Here is a 15,679-nt window from a genome sequence, read left to right on the forward strand (position 1 = left end):
TTAAACCCTTCTGGCTGTGCGTGCACTCTCAGTAAGAGTGCTAAGGGGTAAGCATGGACACTGGACTGTGATTGTCCATCCCGTACTGTTAAAGAGCCCCCTGACTCTTCCTGGATGGCTCCAAAATGCTTGGACAAGCTTCTGGGGACAGTCAGTTCAAGCAATTGCTCCTCAGTTTTGGCAGGCTGAGACTGGACATGGTCAGCTGCTTCTTACCCAAGAGCTGCCATAGCTATCAAAGTGTGCTAATGTCGTGTGTGACAGCCTCTGGTGTGCAGCTTTGGTTTGACATGCTCTTCTCTGCAACAGGGTTCTCACGCTTGAAAGGTGCTTGAAAATCAGGGTTGCAGGGGACCAAGATATGTTGTGTTCACTCTGCAGTCTGTGTGTTTCTGGTTTGCTCTTACAGAAGCAGCTGATATCAATCAGCGTTGTTCTCACAAGCCACAGGGCATTTCTGTATCTTAAACCTGAATACAGAACCATTCACCAAGATATGACAGTGTTGGAACCATGTGTTCAAGGGTTAGCAAGATGGCCATCCTCGTGGCTGGCCAGAGGCAGAGATGCTGTTACTAAAACTTCTTGATGTAAACTTGGTCATATTAACTGCTAGTGTAAGTGGTGACTGAACATGACAAAAGCACCCCTTTATTCTAGATGCCATATTTTAATGCTTCAATTTAATTATGTGCTTACTGTATAGCTGCCTTTGCTCTAGAATATTACTGATTTCTTTTTCCTCTTTCCCTTCTTCACTTAGAGATTGATGTAAAAATCCTTTCTTGCAGCTTGAGTTTGGGTGTAGTGAGCGTGCTGAGAATGTTTTTCTCTAAGTTGATACTTAACCTGGCTTTGAGCAGAGTGCAGGTTTGATAGTTGACCAGGAGTGATCGGGTCCCAGGCTGACTTCTTGTTGTCAATGGCTTTTCTATCTGAAAGTGGTCTGAATATTTTTAGTCTTTGTTGCAACTCCCTGATGCTCAACTCCCCTGCCTGTGGTGGGATTGTGAAAGCCACAAGCTCGGTTCGTTCTTTTTTTCTAGATGTCTGAAGATTTAGGGAATTCACTGCTAGCATTTTGTTCTTTTTAAGTAGAGACTGGGGCTCAAGGAAAGGTGGGAAATAACTTGTATTTCTGTGCTGTTGTCAGGGGAAAAAAAATGGGGGAGCTCATCTTATTTCCCTGATACAACTTGACCCTGACTTCTGAAGTACACTGGTAATTCTGAAATTGAACATTTCCCTTTTTATAAATAGGTGGTGATAATTACTGGGTGTGATACCCTGCTGCACACTGTGTCTCTGTTCCAGGACCATGTAATTGGGGTATCATGGCCTTTCGAACAATAGCGTATAGTTGCAGGTTGGTCATTTATATGCATTCTCATTTTAAATTCCAGGAGACTTTTTCTGTGGAGGGAGAGAAAACAAATCACACATAGTTATTAGAATTCGGAATGAAGAAATGATCAATGTTTGTAGTGCTGTTGGAATGGCAAGCTACCTGCTAGCTACATCTCCCTTCATCTTCCTACCACGTCAGTGTTTGTGGTTTGTTTCTTAGGTGTATGATCCTGAAAGAAGCAGTAGGTTATACAAGTAATGCTATCTGAGGCTGTTGCAGTTTGTTTTTCTGAGCTGTAGTGAGCGCAAAGCAGACAACGCTGCCCACATGGCGTGGCTGATACTACCACAGCATTGCTGCCCCGCTTCTAGGGGCAGGCTCTCTCCCTGGCTCTACCGAGTCATCTGTTGACTTAATTGCAGGGTAGAGACTTGCTAAATGGGCCAATGTGCTTATCAATGCCCACAGGCACTTAATTTCACCATGTGTTGCAAAAGTCTATAAACAACTTTGTGGAACACGTGGGTGCTCTCTCTCTGCATGTCCTCGAGGTTATAAAGGTTATAAATCTGTATGTTTAACAGGCTGAAATTTTTTTGCTCTGTCATTAGAAAAGGCTGATTTTTCTGTTGCATGAGAACTGCTCAGGCTCATTAGCATGGAAATAAATGTGCTTTAGTCAGCTTGGGCTGAGGGAAGCTCAAAATCAATTTGATACATTGGTTTCACTTTAAAAATGTATTATAGCTGTTGCCACTAGTGACCATTATAGTTAAAAATGCAAAATAGTCTTCCATTCAGCACCGTGTTTATGCCAACTCATCATTTTGCAGATCATTTGTTTTCCAAAATAGATTTTCCCTATTTAATCTTTGCCCCATAAAGAAGGTTGGGGGAAGGGCAATCGAGACAGAAACATGCAGGCAGTGATATCAAAGTGGAAGAAGATGCTGACTTGAAAATTAACCCTGTGTTCACTGGGGCACTGTTTATTATCGCACTGCTCAATTCATTGAATCAAGCTTATAAAGAGATTATTTCATAGTCCTTGTCCTCTGGAAATCATTTCAGTGGCAACTGTGAATGGCAAATGAGTTGTCAAAATATGGAATGCAAGTGAGAAATTTTTTAGTGATATATGCATAAAAAAAGATACAGAATTAGGAAAAAAGAAGTCTTTGTTTTTGTGGTAAAAAGATACTAAATGAGTTTTGAGTTCTTCCTCTTCAGAAGACTGTCTATGATAACTACAAAGAGAGCTTTATATTAAGAGGGCATTTCTGTTATACCTGAAGTGATGCAGAAGGAACTATTTTGGTAACCATTAAAGAGAATTGCCATTCACATGTTCTGTGAGCCTGTACGTGGGGGTGTGTGGATGCGTTTTGACAGAGCCATGGTAGGCATCATATCCCTATTCTGGATAACCTGAAATTTAGAAGGAAGTGTGTAACTGACATGTCAGGCTGAAAAAGAACTGAAGTAATTTTTTGTTTTAGCTATAATAAGATTAAATGAGACTTCTCATAAGTGAAATAGGATTAAAACTCTTTAAAATTAAAAAATAAGCTTGAAACAAATCTGGTAAATTTGGATGAGGTAAGCAGTGAAGCAGTTTGGAGCATGATCTGCCTAGGGGGGGGAAAAGTAAGTATGGAGAAGTGAGATGGCTGCTGAAATGACCAAGGGCAATGGAGCTGTGGTGATTCTTACAGAAGCCAGCAGAGATTTGGTAAGATTTATGGGTGACCATCTTCAGAAGAGATGGGACTAGGAAGTTACTGCAGAAAATTAGCAAGAGCTACAAGCACAATCAGGAAGTGACAATTGTGAGAAGGGAAGGAGGACATGGTCTGTCTGTCGTTTCAGCATTGGGTGCCTGTGTTGGGAGAAAGCAGACTTTCTACCTTATCAGAAAGTAAGAGAGAAAAAGCTTATGCACCTGATTAATTTGAAGGTATTTAGCACTCCAGTAATGCAAGATGGGTTTCATGCTGTGTAATTTTTCATCAGGAGTAGGCTTTTTCATGTGAACTAGTTACCTTGAGCCTTCTTTACTGTGGTGGAGAGAAAAGAGCACTTATTAGATGAGATGAACTGTACCCTTAAAGTACGTCTAAAATAAGCCAGAGGGATTGTGCTGCAGAAGTGCCTGTTTCTCTCCACTGACTATAAAAGGAGTGGGTGCGGTTAGTGAAGATAGAGATGTCTCTGCTGGAGGCACTTGTATTTAGTTGGATGAATTCCTTTGGTGCTTTTTATGAACACTAAACTATCCATCAGTTCACTCAGTGCTGTCTCCAAAGTTGTAAGTACTGCGCCAGAGCCAGTCCCTGTGAAATTGTGGTTGTCAGCAGGTGAAGGAGATTCAGAGCACTTAGTAAATGAAAAGCATTCAATGTAATACACATCATTTTGATTTAAGAAGTGCATGTGCTTTTGTTCAGTCTTGGTTCTTTGTGGGTTACTGTACCATTATAAGTCTACCCGAGGTATCTTGGAGCATCATGACTGTAATTTAAGACTAGCCCTTGTTTCCATGACACATGCCTGAAATCTGCACCCTGGTGTGTGTCAGGAGAAATCAATGTGTAATTAAAAACTGCTAAATATGATATCATGGTTTCATTCCTTGCTTTCTGAGCATTACTTTTAGTGGTGTGTTAATTTGTCTTGCTGCTTCTTCTGGGGACCAATGCATACACTTAAATGTCAATATTATTGATAGCTCTCTGCTCTTTCCGGGCTGTCTCCCATCTCTGCCGTTTCTGAGGATGAGGTCACTGAGCATTTTGAAGTACTAGTGTATTTTATGATAGGACAGGGTAAAATCATGTTCACTGCAGTAAAGCTGTGCTCTTAAGGGTCTCTGATGTTGCATAAACAAAGCCTTTCAAGGAAGTAGAATATCAAATTAATGCTTAACGTTAAATACATTAATGTCTTTGTGCTTGATCCCTGTTACAGCATGGAAGCAGAAGGAGCTTTAAACAGCTTCCTTCCTTGCCTTCCTCTTCTCACAAATGAACATTAAAGATTTGAAAGTGTGGGTAAGAATGTCTTAAGAGTATTTTATATCAAATGGGGGGGGGGGAGAAGGGGGAAGTAAGTATTCAGTCTTCAACAGAAATGCTCTCATCTCCTTGATTTTGGGGAGGGCATCTGCAAACAACAAAATCCCTACAAAACCCAACGCATGTAGACAGAACAGAGATTAGGCTCAGTATCAAGCTGTGCCTTTCTCAGGCATGTAAGAACTTGTGGGGCTGCCTTCTCTTCATGGCTCTGTAGGATGGCCTGGATATAAAAAACTGATAGTCTTTTTCTGCCTATGTCTTATGACAGGACTTCAATAAAGTTTACGTATCTTTTTCTGTATTAATCATGTCTGTCTCACATATAGTTGGGCAGTTCAGCTGGTAGTTCTCTAGCAGAACCCTCTCTTCATTGGGTTCTTTAGACTTGAATGCAATAAATAAAACTAATAATTCTGTGAAATACTTTAATTTTCCATCCATGGTTTATGTTTGTATACTTTGAAGCATCTTCAATGATGCAACTGCAGTTTTAGGGCTGTGTGAGAAGTATTATTTACAGTTGCCATCAATTGCTTTCATGCGTCTGTAACTGTGCAATAAATACAGATGTAGAGGACAGAATTAAGAAACTGTTTTTCACTTCCTGCTGATAGTATCTTGCTGAGTGTAGCTGACCTATGTGACATAGGACTGGTTGTGCTGATTGTGTTCTTCCTATCTCATCTGTGACTGTATCCGTCTTGATATATTAGCTGGAGGCTGGGAATAAGAGGGGTAGTTGCCTTGCCAGATTGAGTGCAGTAAGGGAATTGATTGATTTAAAATCAGTTGCAGTACCTAAAGGAAATTGAAGTTAAAGCTCTATTGCATTGCTTTGCTTGGTTAAAATGAATATTTGATTTTCTATTTATTTTCTACATTTTAAAAAATTTTCTATCAAACAAAATGGGTTTCTAAATAAAATGTCTGATACTAATTTTTGAAAATATCATCACTGTTGTTTTTTTGTGATGACAGAGCTGATAGGAATTTGTGAATAGCTCTGGTTATCCTCTAAGTATTCCTGATAAAGAAAAATTGAACTGGAAGATCCTCCATCTGTGCTTGAATTCTCTTCTTAAAGAAATAAAGTAAGTCTGAACAAACCTTCCAGCAAAATGCTGAGTAGAATCACAAAATATCTCAAACTGGATGGGACTCATAATGATCATAGAGCCCAGCTTCCTGCTCCTTGCAGGACTACCTTAAGCCTAAACCACAAGAGTAGAGCATTTCTGGGCAGGCAAAATTTATCAGGTAAGAAGTTTGCTCATAAACATGTGTACCCAGCCTGAAGAAGTGAACAAAAAATCAAGGTTTAAAGCCACTGGGAGCTGATCTGCAGAAGTCAGTGGGAAGCCACTTATAATAACATCCTCTGTGTAAAACAGCTGTGTCGCTTCTCTGTGCTATGAGCTGTGCTATTTATTATATTAGCTTCCTCTAAGTACAAGAAGGACCTTAAAGTGTTTACCGATAGTTAACAATAAAGTACTGTGTCATCTGAAAACTACTTACTTCTGCCTCCATCCACAGTTTCCTTATGGATTTAAGTGATGTGAGGATAATTAGGTCCATATCTTTCAGAGGATCTTAGGCTCTGGGCTCCCATATTCTTCCCAAGGTATCGTGTTTTGTGCCCTCTCTTGCTTCTACCCATCCCATTAAAGAGGAAGCAATGTGATACCAAGGCATCAGTCCTCTCTTTCAGGATTCAAACTTCTTTCTATATTAATCTGTTAAAGGTGCTGATAAAGACTAATCGAGTTTGAGAGTAGGGGGAGCCTCCCATTTTTTCATACCAGCTTTTACCCTCTCAAGAGCAAGGCTACTGGAAGTCCCAGAGCTGGGCAAGTAGCAGGTCTGCTCTGTGCCTGAAACTTCGTGCTTTCCTTCCGTCATTCATGAGCACTTTATATTAAACAAACAAATATTGAACACTAAACACTTTATAAAGGCACAGCCTTGACCTCAGGCTCTCTGCAGCATGAGCAGGTTAAATTGATATTCTTGGGGAAGCAGTTTGAGCAAGAATCTGCGGATTTGATTTGGTAGCTGTAATCGTGGTATTTGAAACCTGAGGGGTATTTTTTCGGGGAGTATGTGTAAAAAAAGTGAGAATCAGTCTACACTAAGCTGATCGTATCTGTTGTCAAAGGTGCTTTTGAGCAGAGACAATAAAAATAACTTGTGTATAAACAAACATTTGCAATTCTTTTGAGTTGCACTCTAAGAACCTTTCTAAGAAGCCCTGCTGTCTGACCAGTGAATGAATACATGAGCAAACAGAAGATTTAGATGAGCGAAACATCAGTTGTACATGTTAACTCTTATTTGGGTGTCTGTCAAGGCCAGGATTACATCCTCATATTGCTGCAGTGAGCTCTGCAGTGAAAGCCAGGGATGTTCCACCAGATGATAATTACCAGTAGTTAGTTGCCTGTTGCAAAATTTTCTCCAAAGTAGACAGTTCTTTCCTTATGCTTTTTACTTTGAACTTATTCATTTGTCCACAAATCTTTGTGAACTTGGCTATTCCTTCTTCCCTTCCAAGATATCACCTGGGGGAAGCTGCAGGTTAATAGTGTCCTGTACTATAATCTTCCAGTTATTCATGTAGACAGCCTATCAAATGTGCTGAAATAGACTGCAGCTCTGATCATCTGACAGAGGGGATTAATGTCATCTAATGCAATGTGTTGGTACCAAATAGATTATAAGAAGCAGAAGAGGTTTGGAGGCACAGTGAGTTGGGAGAGGAGGGGAGTAAAACCCCTCAGGAAACCAGTAGCCATCTTAATTCACAACTTGTAGTTAATATACTCTGTGCAGCAAAACATGTTTTGGGACTGTACTTGATGGGGGGGGGAATGTCACAGAAGATGCTTGCTATAAAGCTTCTGTTTAGAACCGACAACTGTGATCAAGGAACACTGTTCTGGAATCTTGTTTTACATTTCATCTTAAACCAAGTGCAGAAATATTTTTGGTGCATAAAGGATATATCTAATGTTTCCTGTAGCTTGTTTAGCCTTACTAGGCATATGAAGATGTTAGTAAATAACTGGGTGTAATTAACCTTATTTGGTCATGACAGTAAAAGCAGTAGAAGTGTACATTATGTAGTATTTGATAAATGTGTTTATATTGGGGCATTCCGTTGATTTGACAAATAATGGGTCATTAATGGCAAAGTTGACTTTAAATCTGAAGCCACAGGTACTCTTGCAGGCGCAGAAGTCAATACAAGCTATGTTAGCTTGCCTGACATGTTGCAGGTAAATTGAACTAGAACAAGCTTGAGCATCTCTGCCACATTCTGGTCATGTCTGAAACGTCTGTAGACAAGCTGCTAGTTTAAACTACAGAATCAGAGATGTTGTTTGCAGTCTGTCTCTTTTCATTGTGTTACTTTAAGCATATTTGAAACCAGGGAACTTGTTAGCTATTTCTATTGGCATGTAACTGAAAACTAAATGAACACAAACTGGACTTCTGAGAGAGGATCATGCCCAGGGAGGATGTTAGCAGATACACACAGTGCTCAGCTGAAATGAAATAACTGCACGAGGGGACTGGTAAAAGTATATGGTCCTGTGCACTGGAGATGCCCCTGGGGCTGGTAATGGGGATCTGTGCACTTGTCAATCCATCCCTCCAGAACTGGCTCTGAATCCCTCAGGAGTTCCCATTTTATGGCTTGAAGTCCTTGTTGACTCCTTTCTCCATACTTTAGTATTTTCTTATGTGAAGGGGTGGGGAGAAAGGGAGGTGTGTGCAGGTATGTATGTATGAGAGAAAATTTGGTGCAGACTATATTCTGCATCAAATGTATATTGTGTGTAAGTTACAATTACAAACCAACACCTTTCATGCACCATAGGCTGGTTAATGTGTTAGGGTTTTGTGTTGGTAATTTAACTGGGCCCCTACGGTGCCAAGTAGTGTTTTTCTTGCCAGGTAGCTGAGTGCTTAATAAATCCATCCAATGGTTTTAAGTAAATTTTATGGCTCAGTCAACTTTTTCCTGCTTTCAGCTTTTAGGAACAGGGCAGCTGCTACACTGCTCAGGTGGTTTAGTTCACATGTGGATTTTGAGCCCAGCAATTTTTTTCTTAGGAGGTCTTTCTCCCCCAGTTACTCATCAAGTTATTTTGAGGTGATCAGCACTAAACAAAATCAAGGCCATAAAACAAAATGTTAAACAAGACAACTCTGCTTTTTTTGATCAGCACTAATCCAGCTGGGTGTATTAAAGGCTCTGTAAGTTGCTCCCGCAGGATATGGACTCTGGAAAAAATGCCATGTAAAAAACCCTCTGTCTCGCCCATTCCCCAAGCTCCCCATTCTCTCCCTATTTCAATAGTAAAGCTTTTAGATATCAGTTACATTCTTTTTGTTGAGTGTTATGTGGCTGACTTGAGATGTGGAAAAGTTTTGTCTAAAGCTTTATTTAAGGAAATATGGAATAATTTGGAACTTTAACTAAAACTGATGGGGAAAGGAATTAGGGTTGTTTATACAGATGGGGTTAGAATGGAAATATTTAATCTACATGTAGGTATTTCCAAAATACTTCATGTGATTTGGTAACCTGATCCACCTTTCCCATGACAAAAAAAAAAGGGCATTTTGGGTGTCTTATCCAATTTTGTAACCTGGTCCTGAGTATTTTTCCACTTCTCCCTGATTTAGACTAAGCTGAGCTTTGTTGAATTCCATGAATTTTTATTGAATTGGAACTGATGCCTAATGAGGGAATGATCAGGTTAATGTAATTACCACTAAAACTGATAGGAATACTCAGATGTCATTAAGTCAGCCTTTTGATTTTGAATTGGAATTGAGTAATATCATCACTGAAGTCAGAGCTGTACCAGTGTGCAGGGTAAGTGTGAGATCAGAGAGAGGTCTTATTCTTTCTGATCTAACTGCGTAGTCTGAGATTGGAAAGATGGACTGGCAAATGGAGAGGTAAACTGGGGGGAATAAGGTAAACCTGCAGTTCCTCTTGCCAAACCACTGAGAATGTCTCTGATTTACTCTCTGAATGTAATTGTGGTCTTTCTTCTCCTGGATGAAGATGCACTGTTGACAGCAGACAGGGGGGTGCTTATACTGCTAATCCATAAGCTGTTGTATACAGAGGAAACTCTCTTCTCCAGTGCTCCCAGTATAACGTCACTGGTTATGTTGAAGTGCATTGGGTGAGGCTGAGAGAGCAAAACAAAGCTTTAAAACCTTTCATATCTGGTCTCTTTTGCATAAAATAAGAGCAAGTAGATAAATGTGAAACTATTTTTAAAACTACTTTCTCCTTTTGAAATAGTTTGGCACAGCTTCTGAAGCTTAGTTGTTGAATAAAGAAACTTCCCAGCAACTGCCCTTTGATTACTTCTAAATGTAGATTACAGCTGTCCTTTTGGGAAAGGCATATAGCTCAGCATGTGAGAAACTGACACCTTTTTCTCTCCTTTTCAGAGTATCTCCTCTACAGAAGTCTGAAATAGTAGACATGGTCAAGAAACACGTCAATGCCATAACACTTGCCATTGGGGATGGTGCCAATGACGTGGGAATGATCCAGACAGCTCATGTTGGAGTGGGCATCAGTGGCAATGAGGGCATGCAGGCAACCAATTGCTCGGATTACGCTATTGCACAGGTCAGAGGCAAAAAAGAGCAACTGCCGTATCCTGTTATCAGAAATACGTTGTGCAGCCATGTAGTGCTTGGTGGCTTCTCCTAGCCCTCAAGCTAGGAGCGTGTTTCCTTTGTTTCCTTTTTGAGACAGCTGTCTGCAGCAAGTATTTTGGACGTATTTTTGGGATTCATTATTATAATTTTGTATTATTCAGGGCAGAGCTCCACCTCCCCTCAAAGTTTGTTTCCTTCTGACAGCTGTGCAATGTCTTGGTCCTTCAGTAAGATTCTTTGGTGCAAACCCTTTTCTCTTACTGTGAGTAGGTGTTATAACCACGTGTGTAAAAGTTTGGCTGTTTGGAAATTCTTACTTTGAGGTGTGTCTCTTCTTTTTAAATTCTTCCCACCCCCATGGTTTATCCAAGAACTGGTCACAAGTTTAGAGCTGGCCGGCGTTTTCACCCTAGGTGTGTTATTCCGGATGTTATTTGGGTGAGTTCTTTCACCTAATCCTGTTAAATTCAGCACCAGTTACTTCAGCTAAAGAGGAGACTAAAAAGCCGCTTTTGTTAAAACAGAGATGTAGACTAAAGACTTAAAAAGAAATGTAAGAAAGGAAGGAGATGCTTCAGTTGCTGAACGTCCTCTGAGTGCCGTTTACAGCCGAGGTGTTCTGTCTGTTTGAGACTGGTAGCAGGGCAAGAGCAGCTGACAGGAAGCAGAGATGAGCTGCTGTCTCTTCAGGGATCTGTGAACACCAGTTGATGGTCCTTTCTGGCAGGGTGAAGGCAGCTTTGCTCTACCAAGTGATATGAAATATTATCATCTTTTAATGCTTTCAGTGGAAGGTGAGGTTTTGAAAAGGCACAGATAATGCTGCTGTTTGCACACGTTTATTGTGTTAACCCTGCTGGGAAGCAAAGTGGCAGTGTTGTATTGCTGCACTTCTTTGCAGCCTGATGAAGTGCTTTGGGTTTCAAGCTTGTGTAACTGAGACCTTTCACCAAATTTATCTTGAAAATTTTAGGCTGTTTCTGGCATAAATAGTAACATTTATGCTATTAGTAACAAGGGCTTATTCTAGCATAAATAGTAACATATTCCAAATGCATAGCATTATAGGAACTGCCATAATCATAAAGTCCGTGGTCTCCTGTAATGACTTTCTCATTTTTAACTTCTGTAGACTGTATTTTGCTTCTGCTGGATAATGTAATTGAATGCTTTTTACTTATACTTCCTCAGATCATTTATTACTTCCATTTTAATAAGTAAGCATTAACAGTGCGAGATTTGTCCATAGAGAGCCCTATACACGGAGTTCCTTTTGTGTTAGCTACAATAATGTTGAATCTGAAGAAGTAATTCCATGTTCATGTGTTGCTTTTGCATTAACAAAATCTCTTCTCTTTGGATTTAGTGTTAGAATGTGTAAGTAAGTTGCTGCTGGTTTTAATTCCAGTCAGGGAGTTACTGACAATAGGAATGAGTCTTCTTTCAAGATGAAGTAAAAGCTGATCACACCAGCACAGAACTTTGACTTTCAAAAATTAGTAAAACACTGTGGAACTGTACTTCTTGTGATTGTGTTTAAGAGCTTTGTGCTGATTAGAAAACATATAAAGGAATCCCTCCTGTACAGGAGACTAATAGTGTATGGTAACGTGTGTTTCAAAGTATTCAAAAGAAAAACTTGATCTCTGTGGGGTATATTTCTTTCAGCAAAGACATGTAACTCCCACTAAAGCATTACTGTATGTGCATGCCTTGAAGGCAGAGTGTGTTCTTATTGAGTAATTTAAGACTAGCACTATAATGTAGCATCTCATGTTCAAATGGTATTTCAAATGCAGTGGTGCCAGAAGAAGGCACTTGTAGAGGAGAAAGTCTCTATATAGGCTCATTTAGGATTCCAGGAAGAATCAAAGCACAAACCAAACAAAAATAAAAAGGCAACTTGTGTCTGACTCTACTCCAAATAGCTTCCACAGGTGCAAGGAGCATCTGTTTGAATCATCCTTTTCCCTTGAAATGATCGTACACCAGTGATCCATATTTAGAGAATTCCCAAATCAAATGACCTAACTGTTTGGAGAGACAGTAGTAGAATTTAATAACTTTTCCTCAGTGAAAGGCTTTGTCATCTTAATCCAGAGAGTATCTGGTGTCTTAACTAGGGAAAATTCTTTCTTAAACAAATGTTCATGTTTTAGTTTTCTTTGGAAAATTTGGCTTGCATTTTGGATGCATTTTCATTGTTTTAATCTCCCCCTGCCCCACAACATGGCGTCACCTCATCCTTCAGTCAAGATGGGGGGTATCTGTCTAAAAGATAATTTCTATATTAAAAAAAGTTCTGCTGGGCTTGATACTGAGACGACTGTGAAAACTTAGAGCTGTTTCGCAGGTAGGCTGGCCAGATGGTCATAATGTTCCCTTCTGATTTTAAAGCTCTCTAAATACAGTAGTGTCCAAACAAGGGTGGTGTCTTAGTACAGCCCTATCCCTACAGTTGCTCAAGTGCAGCAGTAGCAGTGCATTTGCATCATTTCAGTGACCAGCATGAAAACAAATTTAATTCCCTGCTTTGTCTTAATGGTACTCTACACCAATGTGAACAGGCTCAGAGGTGTGTTACTTAGGTTACTAATATCTCCCTTACTGTGCTGTGCAGCAAACTCATTTTCATGAGAGTACAGCCAAGAGAGCAACAAGTGGCAGGATTTTTCCCTACCTTGAGCTCCAGAGAAGACTTGCAGCCATCACTCATGAAACTCAGCAGAGAGGAGCTTCTAGGGTGTGTGTTTGGGGTGACTTGTCAGGATGTAGTAGCAAGTTTCCCATCACTGCTGATGCTTTTTGTTAGTGAATTCTGTTAGTGAATTTTGATGACAAAAGTTGTAGCTGTGATGCATATTAACAGAGCATTAGGTGTCTAATAGGTTAACTTGTGAGTGTCCCGCTTTCAGTCCTGACTCAAGTTCGGCAGAGACTGAACTGTAAATCTTTTCTCTCCTTTTTTGTTGCTGGCATATCCTAACAGATCTGAGTTGCTGATGCATGGGAGAGAGGCTGTTGTTACAGGACTTGTGGTTCAGTGATTTGCTGGAAGTCATGTGAGCATGTAGGCTGTATCTCAACAGTCCTGATTCATTACTGTGGCTTTCAATTTCAAATATGTTTTGGTTAAAATAAATGATCTAGAATCTAAATTTAGGAAGTCAATCTTTTCCTATCCAGTCACTTCATGGAAAAGGAAGGAAAGCAAATGATGGTCCCACTTTAGTGCCCAAGAACCCTTCAGATACGTGTGTGCTGAACAGTAAATCTAGTCACCAGTTTGAGCTGTCTCTAATTGGACAAAAAAGGAATGCTGCAGGACATAGCAAAGTTCACTGACAAAGTCAAGAGTAGGAAATAATGCTTTTCCTAGGCTGCACTGTGAGACTGCTTCCATAAAAGTCCATTTTCAAAACTGCTGAATTAACAAACTGAATCTGAACTGTATCTGTGGTTCAGACTAGCATTAACGTGGCCATTTTTACAAGATTCGTTTACTTGCCCTTTTTGGCAAATGTTCCTTCTTGCTTTATACAATATTTTGGGCGCTTTATTTAACACAACTGCATATGTTTTGTGGGCTGGGAATGTTAATATATGTATTCATTCTCTATAAAAGACTATGCATGTATTTTTTGACTTGTGTTTCCCCCCCTTTGCATTTGATTTCAGCTCAAGACAGTTCTAATGAGCAGACTGTTCGTTTAACACAGAGAAAGGAAATTCTGAACCTTGTAAGCCCTCAAACACAGGAATCTTCTTTCACTGTGAAATGAGAAGTTCACATTTGTTCAATCTACAGGGCTAAATTATGTTAACTGCTTGATTTGGCTATCAAGATAGGAATGCCAACTGAAGTCATCTTGCAGTTCGAAGCCAGTCAAGAAGATTAAAAAAAAAAAAAAAATCGAGATGTTTTGTGTTTTGCTAAAAAAAAAAGGGTTTTCCTGTAAAGATTTGACGTATTGGGTTTTGTATATATATTCTGCTGAACAATTTAAATACTGTGCTTGAAGAACAACTTTCATAACTGATCTGAGGGTTGGTTTTTTTTTGGTTGTTTTTTTTGTTGTTTTTTCTTTGTGAGCAGATGCTTACAACAGTTCTCCATATATTTGAGAACTTGTTTTCTCTCTTTCAGTTTTCCTACTTGGAGAAGCTGTTGTTGGTCCATGGAGCTTGGAGTTACAATCGAGTTACCAAGTGCATACTGTATTGCTTCTACAAGAATGTGGTTTTATATATTATTGAGGTAAGAGTAATGAAATGGATTTGTCTTACTGCTGCTTACTGCTCAAATCAACTCTTGTAAAAAGAAAAACTCATCCCAATGGATTGAGCTAAAAAGAGTGACTTTTTTTCCATGTGTAACAACTTAAAATTCTGTTTCCTTCCTCAGATTAAGTTAATTCACTTGAATGTTTTAATATTTGCGAAAGGAAAACTGATGGTTTTGGTACACTGAAGCCTTGGATATGAGATGTTGGAGATGAAGTTCATTTCTTCTATGCAAATATTCTGATTGAAAGCTTCTCTGTGTTCATGGAAACATTTCAGTTAGAGCTTATATTTACTCAACTTTTTAATTTGGGGCTAAAATTAAATCAAAAGTCCTTTTAATACAATCAGGGAGAACTCTATAAGCAAACAATAAAGTAGGCAAAAACTACAGTTGTTGTTTCCAAATTATAAAGACCATAGCTTACCTGGAATTGACATTCAACTTTGTTTTTTTGGAAAAAGAGGGTGTAATTTTACCCGATGATGCCACTGAAATTATAAAATGATTCAGGATGTTTTATTTAGTATTTAAAATGTAACTGACTGTGTTTTGAAAAATTAATTTCCTACAGATGTCAAGTAGTGAAACTGGATTTTAAAGAGGCTACATACTGTTATGAACATTAATACATTGCATTTCAGCCTGCTTAGATAGGAGTATAGTTCTTATGCTTCAGGATAGTCTTGAATTAAGAAGGATGAGAGGGAAGGGATTTTTATTACATGCGGTTGCCTTGTTAGAAACAGATGAGGAACTTGAACTCAGTGGGTTGGCCACTTGATACTCAGGTGGTCACTTGGTACAGCAATTTCCACATTGTTCATCAGTTTTATTTCTGTATGCCTATGTGTATATATGAGGTTTTGTGTCTCTTTCTGTAATTAAGCAGACATGAATGAGGTTAACAGATAAGAAAATTAGAGCATTTATAATTAGGCATCTAGTTATAGTGATTGCAGGGGATAGTGGGTAAGTAATGTTTTACTATGCAGTGAATCATATCATGGTCAGTGTGTCTATACCTGACTCCCTCAGGGTCTGATCATCTTTTATGCATGATTTAGGCTCTTAAAGAACAACTATTTTCCACTAGCTTGCTCTGGTTTTCCTCTATTTCTGAATTAGATGTTGGCTTTTATCATTTAAACATGGATTAGTCTGTTTGCTACAAGAGAATTGCCCTATGCCATCAAAATACTGAGTGTTTGGCTGTAGTGGGTGGGAGCAGGGTGGCTGAGTGTTACACGTTACGTTAGACTTGTGAAATAA

The 15,679-nt window shown here is 39.3% G+C and overlaps 1 protein-coding gene across 4 annotated transcripts in view; it reads left to right on the forward strand.

Moving 5' to 3' along the window:
- ATP8A2 (ATPase phospholipid transporting 8A2) overlaps window positions 1-15,679 on the forward strand; it is a 323,662-nt gene that overhangs the window by 162,877 nt on the left and 145,106 nt on the right. For all 4 annotated transcript variants that reach the window (XM_061457660.1, XM_061457662.1, XM_061457661.1 and 1 more), the window contains 2 exons: window positions 9,907-10,090; window positions 14,270-14,380. In XM_061457660.1, the coding sequence (XP_061313644.1) occupies window positions 9,907-10,090; window positions 14,270-14,380 (295 nt within the window). The remainder of the gene's footprint in view (window positions 1-9,906; window positions 10,091-14,269; window positions 14,381-15,679) is intronic.

This window comes from Pezoporus flaviventris, unplaced genomic scaffold, assembly GCF_033815535.1.
Source record: "Pezoporus flaviventris isolate CSIRO_AGI_PZ_B2104156 unplaced genomic scaffold, CSIRO_AGI_Pfla_v1 ptg000025l, whole genome shotgun sequence".
Lineage (NCBI taxonomy): Eukaryota > Metazoa > Chordata > Aves > Psittaciformes > Psittacidae > Pezoporus > Pezoporus flaviventris.